General features: G+C 42.8%; 1 protein-coding gene across 1 annotated transcript in view; it reads left to right on the forward strand.

Moving 5' to 3' along the window:
- Nucleotides 1-14,731, forward strand: part of MGAM (maltase-glucoamylase) — an 88,924-nt gene extending 74,193 nt beyond the window's left edge. The window contains exons 44-48 of the mRNA XM_082632820.1: nucleotides 670-794; nucleotides 2,152-2,240; nucleotides 3,551-3,600; nucleotides 4,196-4,366; nucleotides 14,268-14,731. Coding sequence (XP_082488946.1) covers nucleotides 670-794; nucleotides 2,152-2,240; nucleotides 3,551-3,600; nucleotides 4,196-4,366; nucleotides 14,268-14,423 — 591 coding nt within the window. The 3' untranslated portion in view covers nucleotides 14,424-14,731. The remainder of the gene's footprint in view (nucleotides 1-669; nucleotides 795-2,151; nucleotides 2,241-3,550; nucleotides 3,601-4,195; nucleotides 4,367-14,267) is intronic.
- Nucleotides 14,732-15,014: the final 283 nt, after the last annotated feature.

Here is a 15,014-nt window from a genome sequence, read left to right on the forward strand (position 1 = left end):
CACAGGGTGTTCTGGCCCAGAACGTCCACAGTGCTGAATTCGAGAAGCCTTGCTCTAGGCTGAGAACGTGTGGGAGGACGGTTTCTTAGGAATCGAGATTTATGGCCTGGGGTGAGAGATGCTTCTCCCTGTCACAGGCAAGATCAAGATGTGAAACGTAAAGGAGGATATAATGAGTTAAAGATAAGGATTTGTGAAGTAAGGCAGTTCACTTTAATTATTTCTGCCAAGTAGGAGTCAAAGGTGTTAGTGAAGTTGGTGAGGGTGGGGTGGGGGGCAGCGGAGGGAGACGGAGGTGGAGTGGGGACAAACAAAGGGAAGGTCTGGACGTGTCTTTGGGGGAGTGAATCAGGAGCCAAACAGAAAGAAAGAAGGCTCGCTCAGCCTCCTCTAGCAGTACTTCCTACACAGAAACAGGATGTGGGGTAAGGGTAGGGTGAGAGGCAGCTGTGATTTCATGGGGTGTGTACAGCAGAAGCCCCCAGAGACAAGAGATCCTGACATGATGCCCTGGCAGCAACTCACGATCCCGTAGAGCAGCTGGGCGAGCGTGGAAAAGTGTGATAACAGGTCCTGAACAGGCAGCAGTTTCCGAGCGTGGACAAGATGTCTGGTAAATGCATCATTCGGGCTGATGTGTTCTCTCCATCACCTTCTTCTGGCCCACAGGGTGTGGACATTCAAGCCCAGGGAGAGTGGAAGTCCTTGCCAGCGCCTCTTGACCACATTAATCTTCATGTCCGTGGGGGCTACATCCTGCCCTGGCAAGAGCCTGCACAGAACACCCACTTAAGGTGAGTGAGGGCACCACATTTCTCCCTTCCACGCCAGGCAGCTCAGATCCTGGTGAAGCCCACCAATCTGTAAACTGCACCCTCAGGCCCCAGAGCACTTTTACTAAACAGTTTTGTTTGCTTGCTTGCTTACTTGTTTGTATTTTAGCCTTTTTTGGATTCTGTACTCTGAACAATTCTTAATTAACAGCTATTTTAGACCTAAGTGGGTGTGATATTAGGTCTCATTAGTGACATTTGAGGTGGAAGTCAAACCGGAGCAACCGTGGTTCATGCTAGTTTTAAAAGACTGGATCATAATTGACTCTTTGCTAAGAAAATTACTGCTGAAAAATTGTGTAAGCCATATGGCAACTGAGGCTGAGATCCCTTACATGCAAGATTTAAAAATTCTAGACCTAATATATAGCCTATGTATTCTAGACCTATATAATAATTGATAATAGCTGACAGCAGGTGAATGCTTGCTCTGTGCCTAGAACTGTACTAATATGGAGATTTCCATTTGGAGATTATCTATTTTTCCTAACAAAAGGAAAGATAAGCCCTATGGTGTAAGTACTGTTATCATCCCCATTTTTCAGATTAGCAAAGAGAGGCTTCAGGAGGCTAAGTGATTAACTCAGAGTCACACAGTTAGTAAGGAGCTGAGCAGGGACTAAAATCCATGTACGTCTGATGTCAGACTAAAATTCTTTTTTTTTTTTTTTTCTTTCTTTTTGCGGTATGCGGGCCTCTCACTATTGTGGCCTCTCCCGCTGCGGAGCACAGGCTCCGGATGCGCAGGCCCAGCGGCCATGGCTCACGGGCCCAGCCGCTCCGCGGCACATGGGATCCTCCCAGACCGGGGCACGAACCCGTATCCCCTGCATCGGCAGGCGGACTCCCAACCACTGCGCCACCAGGGAGGCCCCAGACTAAAATTCTTGAAACCCTACTCATTTTATTGCAAAAATTCAGTTGAAAACTGAAGAACTTAGGACATCTGTAAACAGAACTCACTGTACATGTGGACATTAGGTCATGAAAGAAGAAAGATTGAAGCACTAGGCTTTTCCTCACAGTGGAGAAAGGAAGGAAGCCAGTGAGTTTGCTTGTAGCTTTTTGTAGAGATTGTAGAGCTCCTATGAGCTTATACAGCCTTAAAAGAAAATTCCCTTTGATTCATTCATTCATTCATTCCTGACATGAAGTCATAGAGATTATGGAGACAGAACTAGAACTAGATCCCAAGTCTCCAGAATCCCAGTACCCAGTCTTTATATCATGAAGCACTTCCTTTATGTTTTTATGAAAACGCTTGGTTTGTGGCTGTGGCTTTGTTTTTATCCAATGTCTCTTTCCTCCGTCACTGCAGCCGTCAGAAATTCACAGGCTTCAAGGTTGCCTTGGATGATGAGGGGACTGCTGAAGGTTGGCTCTTCTGGGATGATGGGCAAAGCATTGGTGAGTAAGGGCCACCTCGGATTCATTCATGTCAATACCATTGGCTAGGTTCCTGGATATCTTATAGGGCTGCTATTTCCTTTTCTGTGTTAAGACAATCGTGCACTTTTAAATATAGCCATTTGTTACTTTTAAGTTTATAATACATGATCCTTGTGCCTCATGCATATGAAGCTTAACTCTGAATCTCTCACCGTTATCCAGCTGTCCTAATCCACTGTGGAAAACAGCAGTATAGGAGCCATAGGGGGAGTTTCTTTGTAGCCAACTGAGCTATGCTCCCATATCTGGTTTATGTTCAAGGGCACATTCCCTAATTACATGTCCCAGTAAGAGAGGCAATGCCTCTATCAGCTGTGCTATTTATTGGGGGGAATTTTCCATTAGGAGTTTACAGGAATTAGTAACCTCTCAGGAGGATGTCTCAAGTACCATTAGTAATTTCTAGTCCCAGTGATATCCAAAAGAACTTTCTGTAGTTATGGAAATGTTCTATATCCGTGTTGTCCAGTATGCTAGCAAGCAGGCATATGTGGCTATTGAGCACTTGAAACATGACAAGTGCATCTGAGCAACTGGAGTTTAAATTGTATTTAATTATAATTAATTTAAATTTAAATAGCTACATTTGGCTAGTGGCTACTATCTCAGACAGCACAGCTCTAGAGGATAGCCAATGCCTTCTGACCGAGTGACCGGCAACTTAGAAAGAGGCAAGTGTATGGGGAAGAGTGAGAAAGCCACCGAGGTAGGGTGTGGGGCGGGAGTACCTGTAACAAAGCTCTGGCTAGTCCACCTTTAAGGATATTCTCCCTGGACCTGCGGCATAAATTAAGGATAAAGGACAAAGAAGTCTATTCTCTGGAGATGGCATTTAAAAAATTGCCTGAGACCTCTCAAGGTAAACTGACCAATTACACACCAGTCTTGGTGTTTGTGATGTGGTGTGCATGCACGTGTGTACAGATATGTGCATCTCTAGCAGCAGTCTGGAGATTCTGAGGTGACTACCAAGACATTGGGAATCACAGACCACAAGAAAGAGAAGTGGACTAAGTGTGGTGTTAGAAAACTATACTATATGAGGCGGACAGAGGCATCTATATACACTCATTTCAAACATTTTGTGTAAACTGAGGTTGGAGCCAGAGTCTGACTAAATCTCCCAAAACGGAACTCTGTAAAGAAGAAAAATAAGATAAAAAACCCAAACAAAAATCATCCCTACTTTCTCAACCAAGGTAACCAGGTAAGCAATTAGAATTCTAGAGCATGTTCCAGATCATGCTTACATTGTTCTTTGTTTGCAGATACCTATGGGAAAGGACTCTACTACCTGGCCCACTTTTCTGTCAGCCAGGTGAGTGTGACTGGGACTGTGAAGGGAGAATGTAGAGTTCTACTAGCTTATAAGATGCTGGGAATCATGACATAAATCCACCTAGAATTCCTTCACTGTTCATCTTACGAATTTGCAACTTCCCCATCCTCTAGACTTCAGATAGGGATATAATATGCTCCCCAGAAGTTTTCTGTGATTAAGCCCATTCATATTTCATCAGTAGCTTATTCCAATTCACCAAGCACGGATGGACAGGCTGTTTCGATGTTTTCTAGCCCTTGTTCCTATGTCACCTTGGAATGGTCAGCATATTTTGTGACTTCCCCACATGTGGAATATAAGGTTCCTGATAGCTGAGATTCTTTGTCTTCTTAGAGTTGGGATGATTCTAGAGACCCTGCCAGTGCTTAACCAATGCAAATTTGGATGGTAGTTGACAATAGGAGATAGAATGCTAAAATCATGGTCTCACTATCCAAGGTCACAAAGGGGGGGGGGCTCTTAAGTTATCTTACTTCATGGTCTACATTTGTGCCTAAAAAGAGGTTGTGAACAATTTGAACAAATTTTGCTATTTTTCCCCCCTCTGGTTTCTTTTATCTCCAATTGACAGAATACAATGCACAGTCATGTAATTTTCAACAAATACATCAGCGATACAAACCCTTTGAAACTGGGCTACATTGAGATCTGGGGAGTGGGCAGTGTCTCCGTTTCCAGTGTCAGCATCTCTGTGAGCGGCGTGGTTATAACACCCACCTTCTCCTACAACTCTACAACACAGGTTTGTGACCAGTGAAAAGTCCAAATGGTATTTCCCAACCCTGAGCTACCTAGGGCAGTTCCTTCCTGCTTCCCTTCCAGATGATACCCTCTCCTGCAAAGCCCTTCCCGAATCCCTCTGTGTTCCATGTGTCAGAGAGGACAGCACAGAGATGAAGGGAAAATTCAGGGTTTACATCATTTGGAATTGATGGTCTGGATCCTTACTTGTCATGTGTGTCTTCTTGTCTGCAAACCTATGTAAAACTTTGTCTTTGCCTCAGAGATCTACTTCTCAAACAGCTTGAACTACCATATTTCATCAATTATAAGACACCATCAGTTAAAATTTGCTCCTTTATTTCCCGTGCCACAAAGAAAGAAAAAGTTTTACAAAAGTATGATTCTATCACTTAAAACTTCTATTTTAAAAATACAGAAAGCTTTACAAAATTTCTTTAACCAAAGATTTTTATCATTTTACTATGATACTACAGAGGAAAATGTTGGGTGGAGATACATAGACATTGATAAATCTGCATCAAGGTAATTTAGGAGAGGGAAAATCTAAATGTGAAGAAATATTAGAAATATCTTAACCGTTTTATATCATTTAAGTTTTATTATTTAAATTTCTAGGTAAATATTTTATTGTTTTTTTTACATCATTATTGGAGTATAATTGCATTACAATGGTGTGTTAATTTCTGCTTTGTAACAAAGTGAATCAGTTAAACATATACATATGTTCCCATATCTCTTCGCTCTTGCGTCTCCCTCCCTCCCACCCTCCCTATCCCACCCCTCCAGGCCGTCACAAAGCACCGAGCTGATCTCCCTGTGCTATGCGGCTGCTTCCCACTAGCTATCTACCTTACGTTTGGTAGCGTATATATGTCCATGCCTCTCTCTCGCTTTGTCACAGCTTACCCTTCCCACTCCCCATATCCTCAATTCCATTCTCTAGTAGGTCTGTGTCTTTATTCCTGTCTTACCCCTAGGTTCTTCATGACATTTTTTTTTCTTATATTCCATATATATGTGTTAGCATACGGTATTTGTCTTTCTCTTTCTGACTTACTTTACTCTGTATGACAGACTCTAGGTCTATCCACCTCATTACAAATAGCTCAATTTCATTTCTTTTTATGGCTGAGTAATATTCCATTGTATATATGTGCCACATCTTCTTTATCCATTCATCCAATGATGGATACCTAGAACAAAAAATTTCACAATTTGTATGGAAACATAAAAGACCTCGAACAGCCAAAGCAATCTTGAGAACGAAAAACGGAGCTGGATGAATCAGGCTCCCTGACTTCAGACTATACTACAAAGCTACAGTCATCAAGACAGTATGGTACTGGCACAAAAACAGAAAGATAGATCAATGGAACAGGATAGAAAGCCCAGAGATAACCCCACGCACATATGGTCACCTTATCTTTGATAAAGGAGGCAGGAATGTACAGTGGAGAAAGGACAGCCTCTTCAATAAGTGGTGCTGGGAAAACTGGACAGGTACATGTAAAAGTGTGAGATTAGATCACTCCCTAACACCATACACAAAAATAAGCTCAAAATGGATTTGAAACCTAAATGTAAGGCCAGAAACTATCAAACTCTTTGAGGAAAACATAGGCAGAACACTCTATGACATAAATCACAGCAAGATCCTTTTTGACCCACCTCCTAGAGAAATGGAAATTAAAACAAAAATAAACAAATGGGACCTAATTAAACTTAAAAGCTTTTGCACAGCAAAGGAAACCATAAACAAGACCAAAAGACAGCCCTCAGAATGGGAGAAAATATTTGCAAATGAAGCAACAGACAAAGGATTAATCTCCAAAGTATACAAGCAGCTCATGGAGCTCAATATCAAAAAAGAAACATCTCAGTCCAAAAATGGGCAGAAGACCTAAGTAGACATTTCTCCAAAGAAGATATACAGATTGCCAAAAAACACATGAAAGGATGCTCAACACCACTAATCATTAGAGAAATGCGAATCAAAACTGCAGTGAGTTATCACCTCACACCAGTCAGAATGGCCATCATCAAAAAATCTACAAACAATAAATGCTGGAGAGGGTATGGAGAAAAGGGAGCCCTCTTGCACTGCTGGTGGGAATGTGAATTGGTACAGCCACTATGGAGAACAGTATGGAGGTTCCTTAAAAAACTACAAATAGAACTGCCATATGACCCAGCAATCCCACTACTGGGCATAGGCCCTGAGAAAACCAGAATTCAAAGAGTCATGTACCACAATGTTCACTGCAGCTCTATTTACAATAGGTAAATATTTTAAATTATTTTATTTGATTTATTATTATTTAGAAGAAAAATATGCGGCCCAAATTGGTTAAGATATTTCCTCTGAACTATCAAAGGTGTTGGTGATACATCATTTCATAAAAATTCTTTCCCTGCTGTCTATGCAATTTACTCCAAAGCCACTAAGATCCTTTATACAAGTTTTCATCGTAGCATTTTTTTAATTTTACTGTCAGCCACGATTCATATTCCTTTCTAAAATAATTCTTCAGTGGTTTACAGTCCATCCATTTGTAACACCAGTGGTAGCAATGAAGCTCACACGTGTACAAACAGTTGTCAGGAGGGCTACTTGTTCACAGTATTTCCAAGCCTGTTGATTGTAAGACACATTCTGATTTCATGAACGTTAAATATGTGAAAAATGTGCACCTTGGATTTAATGCAGTATTGTGGTTCCAACCCCTAGCCTCATGGTAAATGGGCTCTTTCCTTGTGTGCTTACTTCTTGCTTTTTTCAGAACTTTCTTTTTTCATAATCCTTCCTGTTTACAAAGCCTGAAATGAAAGTTTTCCTTCAGTTTTTTTTTTTTTTTTTTTTTTTTTTGCTGTACGCGGGCCTCTCACTGTTGTGGCCTCTCCCGTTGTGGAGCACAGGCTCCGGACGCACAGGCTTAGCAGCCATGGCTCACGGGCCCAGCCACTCCGCGGCATGTGGGATCCTCCTAGACCGGGGCACGAACCCGTGTCCCCTGCATCGGCAGGCGGACTCTCAACCACTGCGCCACCAGGGAAGCCCCAGTTAGTATTTTTTATTTGTTTCCTCATTTTTGTGGTTTTCTTGTCAACCAACTTCCCCAACTCGACCAAGAGCTTATAAAGGACTTTGCCCAATTTTGTTGCTGACAAACAAGCTAACTGCTGCACATGCGGTGAAACTTTATGGGAAGTATTTGCCTAGAAAAAAACACTGAAATACCGGACTCTTACTGGGCAATCATCAAGGCGCCATAAGGGAAGAGGAGAAGCAGGAAATAAAAGGAGGGTTCCGAGGACATTTTCTCCAACTTACCCAGTTGTTTCTCTGCAGTGGTTGTTTATTTCATTATGTAGGGTCTTGTCGTCTTTTCCCTACATACCGAATGGTTTTTGTACTCTAAGGGATTAAGAAATACCCTTCTCACCTGAAAATCTTAGGGCAGTCTGGAAGCTAGGCAACGACTTGTGGAAGTGTATATGGACCACTGGCTTGTATCTGATTTGTTTGACTGCAGGAAACTTCAATCACCAGGTGCCCAATGCTTTTTCTTTGGTTCCCAACAGGTGTTAAACATTGATGTGACCAGCAGAAACCTCAGCTTACATAATTTCACTTCATTGACATGGAGAGCACTCTGAATTTTTAGAGCAAGATCCTAACTACGAATGGCTTTGATACTACTTATACGTCATGCTCATAAAATTATTGTGTGCTGCCAATCAGTTCATGCCCAGTACAGCTAAAATATTTTCTTGGTTTTGTTTTATGTTCTGTCTGTGTTTTAGCCCTGTGCTATAGGCAGTAGGGAGGTGTGGAAAATTGGGGGTTACCTTGATGTCTCTCTGTGATTAGTATTGTACTGATGGCTAAGCATACATATACTGAAGACGCACTGGGTCCATGATGAAGCATGTGTGCATGTATATGTGTGTGTGTGATTAGGGGATGGGCCCACTCTTGCTAAATATACAAGCTACAGCTTTCCAGGATAGTCCGGATCCTAGAGCTAACTAACTCCTCAAAAAAGTATCCAGAAATAACATCTGCCAGGTAGTTACAGGGAGATGGGATAATTTGCTGAGAGCATGATATAAGGGGAAGAAAAGGCAAACGCAGGGAAGGTAAGCAGGAAAGATGAGAGAGAACAGATGATGAGGATAAAAGTGACCATGACAAGTAAGAAGATAACATACAAATATTAGGAATAGTAGCCTCATGGGAAGGAGAAAGGAAGAGCTAGCTCATTTGAAAACAAGAGGAGGGGCTAGGGGAAATCCTTAGCCTATGGGAATAGGGCTGGGTGAGATTTAAGCAGGCAAAGTTGAAGGAAGGAATTTGAATGTAAAAAATAACTTATTTTTGCTGTGGTGTGCTTTGAAATATGTAAACCTTATTTCTCTACTCTGTGCGTAATGTATATAACCACAGTTCACACAAATGCATGCAACTCATGTGCCAACTAAAAATAGGCAAGCAGATTTACGAAAGATTTTGAATTTTGTGGTAATTTGACCGTGGGTAATCTCACTTCGGCATTAAAACTTCTTTTTATTCAGCAAACCCTTTTGAATTTGTCTTGTTCTCTTCGGCATCAGAGTTCCTGTAGGCTAATCCACCAAAGAAATGATCAGATTTATGGTTATTCACCCTTTTCCTTATACCTCTGGCATGCGTTTTCCTTAGATTTAGGTTTGTGGGAGGGTGTGCTTGGATGTTTGTTGTTTTTTTAATCATCATAGAAGTTACTATACTTGGTAACATAACTGGCAAAAACAGAATTTGCAACACTGTTGTTTAAAACACTAGGTGGTTAGATACACTATGGTGTATCACATTGATTGATTTGCGTATATTGAAGAATCCTTGCATTCCTGGGATAAACCCCATTTGATCATGGTGTATGATCCTTTTAATGTGTTGTTGGATTCTGTTTGCTAGTATTTTGTTGAGGATTTTTGCATCTGTGTTCATCAGTGATATTGGCCTGTAGTTTTCTTTCTTTGTGAGATGTTTGTCTGGTTTTGGTATCAGGGTGATGGTGGCCTCATAGAATGAGTTTGGGAGTGTTCCTCCCTCTGCTATATTTTGGAAGAGTTTGAGAAGGATAGGTGTTAGCTCTTCTCTAAATGTTTGATAGAATTTGCCTGTGAAGCCATCTGGTCCTGGGCTTTTGTTTGTTGGAAGATTTTTTATCACAGTTTCAATTTCAGTGCTTGTGATTTGTCTGTTCATATTTTCTATTTCTTCCTGATTCAGTCTTGGCAGGTTGCGCATTTCTAAGAATTTGTCCATTTCTTCCAGGTTGTCCATTTTATTGGCATGGAGTTGATTGTAGTAATCTCTCATGATCTTTTGTATTTCTGCAGTGTCAGTTGTTACTTCTCCTTTTTCATTTCTAATTCTATTGATGTGAGCCTTCTCCCTTTTTTTCTTGATGAGTCTGGCTAATGGTTTATCAATTTCGTTTATCTTCTCAAAGAACCAGCTTTTAGTTTTATTGATCTTTGCTATTGTTTCCTTCATTTCTTTTTCATTTATTTCTGATCTGATCTTTATGATTTCTTTCCTTCTGCTAACTTTGGGTTTTTTTGTTCTTTCTCTAATTGCTTTAGGTGTAAGGTTAGGTTGTTTATTTGAGATGTTTACTGTTTCTTAAGGTGGGATTGTATTGTTATAAACTCCCCTCTTAGAACTGCTTTTGCTGCATCCCATAGGTTTTGGGTTGTCGTGTCTCCATTTTCATTTGTTTCTAGGAATTTTTTGATTTCCTCTTTGATTTCTTCAGTGATCACTTCATTATTAAGTAGTGTATTGTTTAGCCTCCATGTGTTTGTATTTTTTACAGATCTTTTCCTGTAATTGATACGTAGTCTCATAGCGTTGTGGTCGGAAAAGATACTTGATAGGATTTCAACTTTCTTAAATTTACCAAGGCTTGATTTGTGACCCAAGATATGGTCTATCCTGGAGAATGTTCCATGAGCACTTGTGAAAAATGTGTATTCTGTTGTTTTTGGATGGAATGTCTATAAATATCAATTAAGTCCATCTTGTTTAATGTATCATTTAAAGCTTGTGTTTCCTTATTTATTTTCATTTTGGATGATCTGTCCATTGGTGAAAGTGGGGTGTTTAAGTCCCCTACTATTATTGTCGATTTCCCCTCTTATGGCTATTAGCATTTACCTTATGTATTGAGGTGCTCCTATGTTGGGTGCATAAATATTTACAATTGTTATATCTTCTTATTGGATTGATCCCTTGACCATTATGTAGTGTCCTTCTTTGTCTCTTGTAATAGTCTTTATTTTAAAGTCTCTTTTGTCTGATATGAGAATTGCTACTCCAGCTTTCTTTTGATTTCCATTTGCATGGAATATCTTTTTCCATCCCCTCACTTTCAGTCTGTATGTGTCTCTAGGTCTGAAGTGGGTCTCTTGTAGACAGCATATATATGGGTCTTGTTTTTGTAACCATTCAGCCAGTGTGTGTCTTTGCTGGGAGCATTTAATCCATTTACATGTAGGTAATTATCGATATGTATGTTCCTATTACCATTTTCTTAATTGTTTTGGGTTTGTTATTGTAGGTCTTTTCCTTCTCTTGTGTTTCTTGCCTAGAGAGGATCCTTTAGCATTTGTTTTAAAGCTGGTTTGGTGGTGCTGAACTCTCTCAGCTTTTGCTTGTCTGTAAAGGTTTTAATTTCTCCATCAAATCTGAATGAGATCCTTGCTGGGTAGAGTAATCTTGGTTGTAGGTTTTTCTCCTTCATCACTTTAAATATGTCCTGCCAGTCCCTTCTGGCTTGCAGAGTTTCTGCTGAAAGATCAGCTGTTAACCTTATGGGGATTCCCTTGTCTGTTATTTGTTGTTTTTCCCTTGCTGCTTTTAATATGTTTTCTTTGTATTTAATTTTTGACAGTTTGATTAATATGTGTCTTGGCGTGTTTCTCCTTGGATTTATCCTGTATGGGACTCTCTGTGCTTCCTTGACTTGATTAACTATTTCCTTTCCCATATTAGGGAAGTTTTCAACTATAATCTCTTCAAATATTTTCTCAGTCCCTTTCTTTTTCTCTTCTTCTTCTGGAACCCCTATAATTTGAATGTGGGTGCATTTAATGTCCCAGAGGTCTCTGAGATTGCCCTCAGTTCTTTTCATTCTTTTTTCTTTATTCTGCTCTGCAGTAGTTATTTCCACTATTTTATCTTCCAGGTCACTTATCCATTCTTCTGCCTCAGTTATTCTGCTATTGATCCCTTCTAGAGTATTTTTAATTTCATTTATGGTGTTGTTCATCATTGCTTGTTTCATCTTTAGTTCTTCTAGGTCCTTGTTAAATGTTTCTTGCATTTTCTCTATTCTATTTCCAAGATTTTGGATCCTCTTTACTATCATTATTCTGAATTCTTTTTCAGGTAGACTGCCTATTTCCTCTTCATTTGTTAGGTCTGGTGGGTTTTTACCTTGCTCCTTCATCTGCTAACTCTTAGTGGAGTGGGGGTGGGTGGGGGGGCAGGGGCGGGGGCGCTGCCAGCAGAAGAAGTAGGTGTGCATCCTGCATCCCTTCCCAACACCTAGAGGGCTCAGCCAGCCTCACCGCCGCTCTCCCGTAAATGCTCTAGGTGCTCACCAGGAAGACTGTGCAAATTGCTGTAGTGAATCTCCAGTCGGACCCACTGGGGGTCCAAAGGCATCCCAGTAGAGATACCCCCGTCACCTGGAAACTGGTAACTCTGTTGGATGGAGGGTGATTTGCCGGCAAGAATGGCTGGGAAGTAGGTGCAGGGACCCGGGCCTGCCCTTGTCTTTTGGCCCTCGTCCCAGACCTCCCATTTCCCCACCTTCCATCAATCCAACAATCCCAGTTGCCCAACCACACGTGTCCCCTTAGTGGCTGATTTCACTCATCACACGACTCACTGTGCCCCCGACAGCCCAGCCCACGATGATCTGCGAGCAGAGGGAGGAGGCGGGGTCAGCCCCGTAGCAGTCGCTGATGCCCTTGGGGAGAGCACTGGCATTGCCGCAGGCGTACACCAGGATGTGGTGCACCATCGTCTCCTTGTGATGGATCAACTTGGGCTCAAACGGGGCGGGGGACGCAGGACAGAGTGTGGTCAAGATCTTCTGGGCCATGTCCTTATCCCCCCTATTCCTTTTCCCCAAATAAAACTATGCCCAGTCCCCACTTCTCTCTCTTTCTCTTTCTCTTCCGTTTCCTCTGTTTTTTTTCCTTCCCCAACCTATCATTTCCCCTGCACTCAGTCTGACTCCTCTCTCAGCCCTCACCCTTTTAAAGTCCCTTCCTGAAAGCACAACGCACTTGATCCAGCCAGGAACATCCCAAGACTTTCTACTTTCCCTTAAGAATCTTGTCAGTTCTCTATATTTGAGCATGTGATCATGCCTTGTTGGATTCACTCTCTAAAGGAAACAATGGCTCCCACACATTTGCCACTCATTGTAAGGTCATACTTTTATTTATTTGATCAATATTGAAATCACTCAAATGTGAAGTCAGATGACCGATTTGAGTTTCCTCTAGCCAGACTTTCCCAACTTGACAGCCTTTGGTCGTGTTTCCCCAGCCTGCACCTCCTCCTGGGCTAAGAGAACACAATTCTGGGCCCAGGGCAGGACTTATACTTTGTTCTTTGCAAACACTTATTAACCAATGACCATCATCAAAATTGCTGCTGCACTGTGGGGCATGAATAAAACAGTGCTGGGAGCTATAGTTCTGGGCTCAGGAAATCATGAAACTGCCACCTCCACCAAACCTGGCCTGGCCCCCATGTTCTCCTGACCACCTCCCTCCTGCATCCTCCCAGCAGTTTTCTGAACACCATCTCTTCAGAGTCAACCATGCCCACTGCCTATCTCAACCACCTTGACAATGTCCTGAAGTCTGTTTCATGGTACCTTGTAGATATGGTGCTTCTTGCTAACGATGGAGAGAGGGAAGAAGGTGCAGGCATACGTGGTGTCATCCTCTGGGATGAGGAACTGGAGCAGGACACACAGATGCTGAGCAGGTGGTAGGGAGGCTCCTGGAGAAGCAGGGGAAGGGACAGGTCGGGGAAGGGCGGCCACTTGAGGGCCAGTTTGACCATCCTCGGGGGACCGAGGGGAGTCAGAGGAACCTCAGTTCCAGGAACGTACTGAATATTGGGTGCAAGAGGAAGGCCTGGATTGAGAGGAAGGTGGGCAGTGGCTGGAGGCGGCTGGGTGGGGAGGAGGGGTCTTACATCAGTGATCTCCAAGTCATGGATGATGGTGTCCTCGGGGACATCGGGGTGGACAATTTGGAGCAGGAAGATGGACTTCACAAAAGTACACTCCCAATCCAGCTTCAGAGTGTCATCTGGGCCGTAGGCGGCAAGCACCCTCACAGTGTCACTCTGGGGGTGTCAAGGGCATCGAGGTGCTGCAGCCCATGAGCAGCACTTTGCACACACCCACACCCAACCACCAACACAAGCCACTTGCTCACATCGACACAGTGGAACTTATAGGGACAGAGTAAAGGGACAAAGTAGGTGATTAAATAGTTAATCCCACAAGGGGATTGTAAGTAGAGAAAAAAGTATGGCGGACCCCTGTAAGCTAATTCTTACTCAAGAAAGCAGGTTTACTTAACCACAAAACTAAGCAGGCTTGCTTAGCAACAAAACCATGCAACAGAAGCATGAGACATGCCCCCAAACAATCAAACAATGGTGACATGAGACCCACATCCTGCCCAGTGAGCTCAGTAAGTTAATGACCCCTAGGACATGCTCTCTGCACCCATAAGAAACAATAATTTATGGAAAAGGTGACATGTCAAAGTGAAAGACCCTCACTGTACTGAGACCTGAAATAATTTTTCCATAGTGCCACGACAGTCCTGGCTTGATCATGTTGGGACAAGAAAACTCCCCTGCCCAACCTGGAGGCGGAGCTGATGATGGAAGCTTGTGTCTACTCAAGAATGAGGAAGAAGTTGGTCTTCTCCCCCTCCCCACTTTTCCTTTGATTGTAAAACTGTAGACCACTAAGTTCTCTGGGGCGGCACCCTCTCACTCACCTGATATAAGCCTCACAAGTTTCCTTTTCTTTTTTTTTTTTTTTGCGGTACGTGGGCCTCTCACTGTTGTGGCCTCTCCCGTTGTGGAGCGCAGGCTCCGGACGCGCAGGCTCAGCGGCCATGGCTCACGGGCCCAGCTGCTCCACGGCATGTGGGATCTTCCTGGACCGGGGCACGAACCCGTGTCCCCTGCGTCGGCAGGCAGACTCCCAACCACTGTGCCACCAGGGAAGCCCCAAGTTTCCTTTTCTAATAAATCACTTCTTATCTATCACTTTGCCTCTCCTTGAATTCTTTCTGCACTGAGACATAAAGAACCAGAGTTCCTTGGAGCCCCACCAAACGCCACCTAGCAGTATCAGAAAGGAGAACGCTTCAGACTGGGGGTCAGAACTAGTCAGGTCCCAGTTCTGTTTAGAGGCTGACTTGCTGGAGATGTTGAGTAAGTCACACCCCCGCTCATGTCCCTTCTCTGAGCCTGTGTCCACATCTGGTTCATGACACTGAAGTTCAAGGAGATCAGACAAGGTTCTTCAGGAGGGGACACTAGGGAG

Source organism: Mesoplodon mirus, assembly GCF_964341445.2.
Source record: "Mesoplodon mirus genome assembly, chromosome: 9".
Lineage (NCBI taxonomy): Eukaryota > Metazoa > Chordata > Mammalia > Artiodactyla > Ziphiidae > Mesoplodon > Mesoplodon mirus.